The sequence below is a fragment of the Gavialis gangeticus genome, unplaced genomic scaffold, assembly GCF_001723915.1.
Source record: "Gavialis gangeticus isolate Ggan-Ray unplaced genomic scaffold, GavGan_comp1, whole genome shotgun sequence".
NCBI lineage: Eukaryota > Metazoa > Chordata > Crocodylia > Gavialidae > Gavialis > Gavialis gangeticus.
In genome coordinates, this window is record NW_017728994.1 from 13,108,862 (window position 1) to 13,118,114 (window position 9,253).

General features: G+C 43.1%; 1 protein-coding gene across 1 annotated transcript in view; it reads left to right on the top strand.

Annotated features, from left to right (window-relative positions):
- LOC109287328 (rap1 GTPase-GDP dissociation stimulator 1-like) overlaps window positions 1-8,825 on the top strand; it is an 87,333-nt gene extending 78,508 nt beyond the window's left edge. Inside the window, exons 10-13 of the mRNA XM_019502297.1 lie at window positions 1,433-1,572; window positions 5,077-5,203; window positions 6,321-6,449; window positions 8,545-8,825. Coding sequence (XP_019357842.1) covers window positions 1,433-1,572; window positions 5,077-5,203; window positions 6,321-6,449; window positions 8,545-8,696 — 548 coding nt within the window. The 3' untranslated portion in view covers window positions 8,697-8,825. The remainder of the gene's footprint in view (window positions 1-1,432; window positions 1,573-5,076; window positions 5,204-6,320; window positions 6,450-8,544) is intronic.
- The last annotated feature ends 428 nt before the right edge of the window (window positions 8,826-9,253 follow it).

The window sequence follows — 9,253 nt, forward strand, 5'->3', positions numbered from 1 at the left end:
TTCTAAGCTAGAAACAAAGCAGCTATTCTCTTATGACGTGACATGCCTGCCATTCTGCTGAGATAAGATAGTCTCACTCAAAAGAGGAGCAAATAGATAATCTTTAGACACAGCCACAAGCTCTGAGAACCAGATTGCTCTGATTTATTTCCTGTGGATTCTTCAATATTTTGTGGGAGAGAAATGGAAGACAAGAAACACATATGCACACAAATGCCCTCCTTCCCAAAGCAGAACAGAATAGGGATGGGATATGTATTGTGGGTTCCTGTAGATAAAACATGTTTTATGACCTGTAGTGACAAGCTTCTGGTAGGCCATTGTGATGTTATTTGCCCTGTCTTAGTTGCCAAAGTTTCACTCTTTACAGCGTATTACAGATCCCAATACAAAAACAGAAAACAGAGCATGGTCTGGGGCAGTGATTCTCAAACATGCCACAACATGCTTTAAGGGAAGCTGGGAGGTGCATGAGACCTCCAGGAAGTGGCCTGGCATGGTCTGTCCCACATTACATTGGGGTGATATGGAGCTGCTTGTGGTAGAGAAAGGCCAGCTGAGCAGACAGTGCCTGAACCAGATAAATCTGGCAGCCCATGGAGGGACTCAGGGGAGGATGAGTTGGTGTCAAACAAGCTGCAGCTCCTTACAAGGAAGCAGTGCATGAAGCAGGGACCTGTAGGGTATGCAAGGTGCAGGTCCTGCCTAGCAGCCATCACAGATCTGGGGCTGCTTCCATGCAGGATACAATGCTGCTTCCTGCTCTAGAGGGAGCCCAGAGCTCAGCCCACCACACACACAAACTGGCACCTACAGATAAAGAAACAAAGTTGCTCATAAAGAATTGCAAATCTTGGTCCCCATCCTTTAGTCAGACCAGTGCACCTATGTACCTATGGGGCTGTGGCCTCAAAGTATTTTATTTTCTGACTTGTGCCCCATAACTTCAACTGTAACTTGCCTTTGAAGTAGTGTTTCTGCTTTTCTTCCATGCTTTTAATTAAAAACACAGGACTTTTATAAAAACAACAACCATGGCTTCAGCCCAGAAGGCTGTCCGACAGGTGAATAAACAGAAATTTGGAGAGATACACGCAATAAATCAGTGGCTAGGCCAGGAAAAGAAGGCCAGGCCCCAGCTGGCATAAGTCACTGAGACAGATTTCCTGGGAAACCTGCCCAGATTTGCCCCAATTCCTTTTCTAATACCAAAGGAACATTTTAATTGCTTGGAATATTTATGCTTGACTTAGTTTCCCCTGTAGTCCTGATCTGCTTGTTTGCAGTGCATATTGCTAAGCAAACCCAATAACAGTTCCCTTGTATACAGCTGCAACAGGGGAGAACATGAACAGCAATAAGAATCTGTAAGGATTCTCTTTTCTAGTGCATCCTTCTGCTACCAGTTCAAACCACCTACTTGTCTTTTCAGCTGAAGCTGCTGAGATACTGGGCCAGGACACTACTCTGCTCAACACGGTTGTGCAATGGTGCAACTCCAAAGACCAAGCTGGTGTTTGTGGAGAGGCAAACCGGCTGCTGGCATCACTCTTGAGTCACAGTAGATCCCAGGTATGAAAAGTATTGTTTTTTTTCTTTTTCTTGTCATGTGTGTTCATAGCTAGCCTGGCATCCCTGAAGAGTTAGGTCCTCTACTTTACAAACAGGACATAGGGTTTTTCTACACTGCCCCTCCAGTAAGCCTCACTACCAGCCTCACTACCAGCTGACTGTCCCACGGTAGAACACTTTCTAGGACTCTTCAGTCCTTGGCATTTAAACTGAAACAACAAGGATGTTCAGTGCCATTTTTGCTGAAGTACATAACTCCTGTCAGCTGGACTGGAGTAAGTTGCAAAAATTTCAGGTGTCTGTTGATAATAACTTTAAGTCACTAAACCACCTGGGCTGGATGGGTTTCAACCAACAATGCAGAGGTGGAACACAGCTCCATGTCACCCCAATATAAGGTGGGACAGACCATGCCAGGCCACTTCCTGGAGGTCAAATACTAGTTCCTGAGACCTCCATGAAGCACTAGGCACAATCTGCTGTTTACATGAACATATATCTACTCCTCAATCTACATTTTCACTGACTACCTGTCTTGTATGCATACCAGACGAGCTTCTGGCTTCTTTACTTTTCATTCCATCTAGGAAGAGCACACACCAACTGCTGAAACTTCCTTAGCCTGACAAAGGGTTTTTGAGCCCAAAATCTTGCTTAATAATTGTTTTCCAACTATTTAAGTTGGTGTAATAAAAGATATCAGATTCATGCAAAGAACCTTATCTACCTATATACTACTATCACACTTGAAACAAATATTTTTTTTAAACTGAAAAAAACAAAGCCTGTCTGTAGCAGGGCACCAAGCTGTGCCTTCTGCTTTAAAGGGCAGAAGCAGCCTGGCCAGGATGTTCAGAAGGCTAAGCAGAGCCCCACATCTGAGTGTTGCCTAAGCAATGGCCTAATAGGGTAATTGGCCCTCACCTTCAGTTGACCGGGAGGAGACAGGGCCTTGGGGGACATATAAGCCTATGTCTGGAACTAGCAGGAATACTCTCTCTCTTTAATAACTGCCAAGAAAAGAAGCCTCTGCCCAAGCGAGCTACCTGAGATTAGGTGCTGCCTACTTTGCTGCCTAGAAAAACAGCGAGGATCCAGGGGCTAAGAGATGTGTTGTCCTAAGGGTGCAAGTTTTACCCTCTTAAAGAGACACTGTCATCCTTAGTGTCATGTTGTAGCCCAGGGGCTTGTATTTGTGTTATTGTTTATTCCAGTGGATCGGGACGAGGCTATAAGGGGCAGTTTGGAGGCCTCATTAGTACTTGAAGAAAAGGGCACACAATCCGGGCAGAGCCCACTGATGGGTGCATAGATCCACGTGCCAGCAAAAGAAAAGTGCCAAGCTAGGCACCAGAAAGAGAGGCTCCAGAGAACAAGAGGCGCTGAGCTGGGTGCCAGAGTGAGAGGCACCGAGAGAGACGTGCCAGAGTGAGAGGTGCTTAGCTGGGCTCCAGAGTGACAGGCACCAGAACAAGAGGAGCCAAGCCAGATGCCAGAGCGAGAGGCGCTGAGAGAGAGGCACCGAGCCAGGCAGAGTGAGAGGTGCCAAGCCAGGTCCCAGAGCGAGAGGCTCCAATAGAGAGGTGCCAAGCGAGAGGCACCAAGCCAGGCGCCAGAGCGAGAGGCACCAAGAGAGAGAGGCACTAAGTTGGGCACCAGATAGAGGGGCGCCAAAAGAGAGGTGCCGAGCTGGGCGCCAGAGACAGAAGCACAGAGAGCCAGATACCAGAAAAAGGCAGAGCCAGATGCCAAAGTACTTGGTGCCCAAGTGGTATAGACACACAGGAGCCAGAGGGCTCAGTGCCAAGGAGGCATATAGAGTTGATAACAACAGTGTAACAGCTCCAAGGCTTGGGACACGATAAAGTAGGGACTGGAGTCATGTAGAATGTTCTGGGGATTAGGGCATTAAGAGGGCAGCCTCTCGCCTAGAACCATCTATTTATTTTCATTACAACAAGGCATGGCAGGCAAGGTAGGTGGGCAGACTGCCCAGGACAGGTGGATGAGACTATGTAGAGATTGGCCTCAGGACGGCCCTCTGTCACACTGTCTCATACCAATCTTTCAGAAATTCTAATGAGTTCACATGCAAAAGGAAAGGTTGAATATTGTATTCCTGATTACCAAAACACTGTTAATGTAGTACTTAAGGCCTTTATATCATTACCTGAAAATGAAGAAAAAGTTCAGAGGCTCCTGAACTTCTGCTTCCTTTTCAGGCAATGAAATAAGACAGAGTTATAATGTGCATAATATTAGATAAAGCAAATTGAATCTCTGCTTGTTCAAAAGCTGCAATAATGGAAACTTGAAACATAAAACACTAAATGTTAGATACATCTATATACAGATATAAATAAGAGAGCACGCGTGCACTGGTATTCCAAGTCAATGAATTTAAGCTGGCTTTCAAGCAGAGATACGTGACCAAAGGAGAAGAAACTCTGGGCATTTATACACGTGCTCTAGAAGGTAAGCTCATGGAGTGTCAAGTGTATCAGCGTTCCCACAGTGAAAATTGGTGGTGGGGGTGCTTTAACTAAAGCTCTAACAAACTCTAGTTAAAGCACCCCCGCTGCCATTTTTCAGTGTGGGGACACTGACACACATGATGCTGGAGTCTGCTGGAGAGTATTAATTACCACACTCCAGCAGACTCTGTTAATAGAGTCTGCTCTGACTTGCTGTATTTATAGCATGTCAGAGCTGCCTCTCTGCATGTATGTAGGTGTCCTCACTGCACGTGTATAGCTGCCCATGTCCAGCAGCATAGATAAAATACAACAAAAATATCTAGGTTAGAGTTTCTTCCATTGCAGGAAATTTATTTGGATCTATTTAGAGACATTCAGGAGTGAAATCTGATTTCCATTCATCACCTCAGTGTAGGGTGGATTACTACACATCCAGGTTTTCCTGGACATGTCCTTTTTTTTGGTTCTCTGTCCTCCATCCAGGCAGGTTTTTTGAAATGTAAGCATCGGGGGTTTGGTTTGCCTCTTCTTTCCTGGGGCTTGCCCCAGCAAGAAGCCTCTTGGGCTGGGGGCAGGGGAAAGGTGATTGGAAGCTGGGGGATCATATGCTCTATGTGCAGCCCCAGCAGCTGCAGACAGGAGAGACAGTGTGGGTGGGGGGCAGGGGGGGAGGCATCAGGGTTGTGGGTGGGCAGGGGTTGCAGCTCAGGAATCAGGGGCATCAGCTAGGACGGGGGGCTGCGGGTTGGGAGTGAGAGGCACTAGCATAGTCTGGGGGATGGGGTGCAGTGGGTCAGGAGTGAGGAATAGCAGCAGGGCTGCGGGAGGGGCTGTGGCTTGGGAGTGAGGGGCAGGGGCAGGGCACAGGCATATCGCTACCCCCTGCACAATCATGTACCCCTTCCCCTCCTACAAGTGTCCTCTTTTTTTAAATTGGAAATATGATAACCCTAGTCCAGTATTACTTATGGTTCTGATTTTATTCTGTGATATTTTTACCTAACCATTTTTATTTGTCTGTCAACAGGAAGTAGTCAAAGCCATCCAGCAGGCACAAGGAGTGAAACACCTGGTTTCCATGACTACAAGTGAGCATGTTATCATGCAGAATGAAGCTCTGATTGCCTTGGCCATAGCATCTGCAATTAGTTTAGGTACTCTCCCTCTCCCAAAGTGCTGATCTGACTGTTAAAGATGTTCTTTATGTTAACACAATGTTGTCATATTGTCATGTTGTTAATTTTGCAGCAATTTACAAAGCATATAACAAGGTATGTTTCTTGTCTAAATAAAACAGGCAAAGCAATTTCTAACTATTCTAGAGATAACAGATAAGAAAAGGAAAGGACAAGGGATTTCTTCAGGATGTTGGCTTTAGGATGGATTTGGGTGAAGATGACTGACAAACTGGGGCAGAAAACTATTCTGTGCATACTGAACAGCATGATAGACCACATGCAACTAAAAGGGGGAATAGAGAGGGAAATAAGGTAAGATTGTGAAGAATAAGTAAAAGGATGTGAATACAGAACAGAAAAGAAAATACAGGTAGAGACCAAATTATGCAAGGTTTCTTACTCAAGAATGAGGAGTAGGAATTGATTCAAGGAGAAAGTGATATCAGAGAGCATCGTACAAGCACATGACTAGTAAGTAGAAAAGAAGTAGGCTAAAGAATCCTGCAGAAATTCTGAATGAAGCAAATTAAAATATTGTCCAATTTACAGTTGTGGGTTGGATTTTCAGCTCTGTGCTGAGCGTTCACAGCTCCCTTTTGGTTCAGCTGGAACTTGGTTGTTCAACACCTTTGGAAAGCATCCTTCACAATTATAAGAGAAGAAAACACCATCTCAGAGATGTAATAGCACTTGCATTTGAAAGCATATATTTTGTACACTATTAATAAAGGCACAAGACTACAAGAATCCAACATGAACAGCTAGCACCCTCGGTGGTGAAGGCTCAGAAATGAATCTCCTATTGAATTTGAATCAGTGATGATAGTAATTGATTACAAGTATAATAAAGATCTATGCAAGATACATTATATAAACGCTCTGTAGCCTATATCCAAGACTATAAAAATGAGAAAAGGCCAGTAGAGTGGTCAGTACAGTCAGTGGGAGTTGATGGCATTCAAAACATCACAAGATTAGGCTCTATCCAGGCAAAAGGACTAGTTGGACTTTTTTTTAAATCTAGCCTGACAAACTTACATTTTCTTATGTGACCCATCCTAGGAATTTCACTTACAATTTACTCAATTTACAGAAGTCCTTGAAGATTCATTTAAAGAGACAAAGCTGGTTCAAAACTTGCATAAACTTCTACAGGATGAGAGGACAGGTCCTGAGGTGAAATACAATTCAATGAGCCTACTGTGCAATCTTCTTAATTCAGGTAATTTTACTTGGACAGCAAGAACCTACCCATTACTATAGAACCATAAACATTCTGTGACCGAAGTATTATCAAACCAGTCATGATGCTGTATCCAAGTAGCAAAACAACAGCAACAATATGCATATTCCTCATTCTTAGCAAAGGACCAAGGTCTCAGTCTTATTCTCTTTGAGTAAGCCTTTCTCTTTGAGAAGGTGGTTGAAATTTCTGGGACTACCTGTGGGTAAAAGCATGACTCAAGGCAAATCAGTATTGAATGAGCACAGCAAGGCTCATATTGGGTTAAAAGACTTAATCCTCTAAATTTCCCTCCTAGTCCAGATCTTCTTGGATGCCAGGCCACCCAACAGTTGTCAATATATGACACATTAAGTCCAATACAGAACTTGAACCAATGACTGAGATTAACAATATGAGCAGAGGTGGGTTTGGTCATAAGTCTGAAGTAGGCAGCAAAGATATCATTAAACTACCTTCCTGATGCTTCAGAATTGGAGCTATATGCATCAGTTCTCAACCCAGAGCAAGATGAATGGAACAGCTTTGTAACCAGTTATCTCAAGGAGCTGTTACAGCAACCATAATGCAGCCCAATATAATGGCTCCTTGAACTCTGTCCCCTTTTTCTTTACCATGCTTTCAACACTGATGCTGGGGTGTGGATGCCATCCTAGCACAGAAGGAAATACCATAAGAACATAACAAGTGCCATACTGGGTCAGACCAATGGTCCACCTAACCCAGTACATTGTCTCCAAAAGTGACAAAAAATGAATGCTATAGAGGGAAAAGAATTGAACCAGATTATCTCTAGTGGTTTATCTCCTATTCAATACCTCCCTCCACCATCATTTGTTTAGAGATGCCAGAGAAAACAACTCCAACCATTTGTGTTCAATAGCCATTAAAAGTTCTATCATCCATTAATTTGTCTGGCCCCATTTTGAACCTAGCTGTGCTAAATGCCTCCACCACCTCCTGTGGCAATGAATTCCACAGGTGAACTATGCATTGCATAAAAAGTACTTTCTCTTGTCAGTTTTAAACCTGCCACCTATACATTTCAGCAGGTGCCCCCTAGTTCTAGTATTTTGGGACTTGGTGAACAACAGTACCCTGTTTACTTGGTCCACACCCTTCATGATTTTATAGACCTCTATGCTATTCCCCTCAGTCTTCTCCTTTCCAACCTTAAGAGTCCTAGTCTTTTTATTCTCTCCCAATATGGCAAGTGCTCCATACCCGATCATTTTGGTTGTCCTTCTCTGTACCTTTTCTAGTTGTACTACCACCTTTTTAAGATGTGGGGACCAGAACTATACATAGCATTCAAGATGTGGGCACACATCTTGAATACCAAGCAAACAAGACATAATGACTTTTTGGTGTCAATAGTGAATCTGCCCTTTCTTTCTCCTTTTTAAAAAATTAAACAGACGAAAGAAAAAATGAAAAAGGATGTAAGGTTGTTTTAATATTTTATTTTTGAAAACTAACTTTAAAAATCTACTACAGGTGTAGGCTTTGAGGTGTTTGTCCTAAGAGTCTTCATATCAATAGTTTGAGCTAAGTTGCTAAACTATAAAGCATGTGGGTCAGATCTTCAGTCAGTATAAAAACCATTGTAGCTCTATTGATCTTGGTGGAGCTATGCAGAATTGACAGTTATTGAAGGTCTGACCAGTGATATGTTTCATTAGCACTCTGCTGACAGCTTTTAAACTTTGATGCTGAGAATCTAGCCTTCCTGGTATGAAATACAAATTCAAATTGTACTGCATTAGGTGAAGGTAGGAGTGAGTATCTTTCTGGTAACATATTCTCAATACAATCAATATTTTAGACCTAATCAATTGGTTCTTCCTGGAAGTATATTAGAGAAAAGATAGTTAAATGGGTAATTCATTGGTTTACATTTGCAAAGGGTAAGTCATTCCCCAAGAAATAAATATTCTTTCTAATTGAGACTGTGAAGAAATCCTCATATTTAAAGGACATCTTTCATTTAAAAGTAGTTAGTCTGTGCTTATAACACCTCTTTTGGAACATTTATTCCTGCATACCATGAAGTCAGTGTTTGATCTCCCTCTAGGTGACTTGAGACAAGAAATAGAAGAGGACAACTTTAAAGAAACCTTGGAAACTCTTTGTAGCTACAGCAATGCATGTGTGGTCAATCAGGCTGTAATGACACTACAGATACTGAAAGATAAGACTCAAAAAACCAGGCTCTCTTCTCCATAAATGCTTATGTGGCGTCTGCTTTCTTCAACAGGTGTAGTATTACAATAAAATGCCAGCTTTTACCAACTACCTTGTGTTTATCATACTGCTGTCCAAATAAATGGTATTAACACAATGCAGGCTACAGTCCTCGTTGTCATTTTAGAGTCTCACTTGCAATATTGCACGTGAACTTGTCTACCTGTCTGCATACACATAGTCCTTTACTGCAGCCATACTGCGCATAGGAGGGTTTAGATTAAAGCAATCTAGGGCCAAATACAACCCATATCAAGGTGAGTTCAGGGACAAGCCTCCCTTTCTGTAGAAGCAGTAGAAGGAGGCCCCTGAGGTTCTTCATTCCCTCTGGGAGGGGTGCTATAGACAATATTTTTTTCTTATTATTTCTGGAAAAGTAGAGGTAGCAGCAGCAGCAGAGGCCCAAACCTTACCACAGTAGCTAGTACACATCTGCTTGAAGGGTGAATCAAGCCCACTGCCATGCATAGAGCACTCTGCTTTGGGAAGAAGCCCAAAGAGATGGGGCACTGTCTCAGAACTTCTGAGTCTTTAGTATG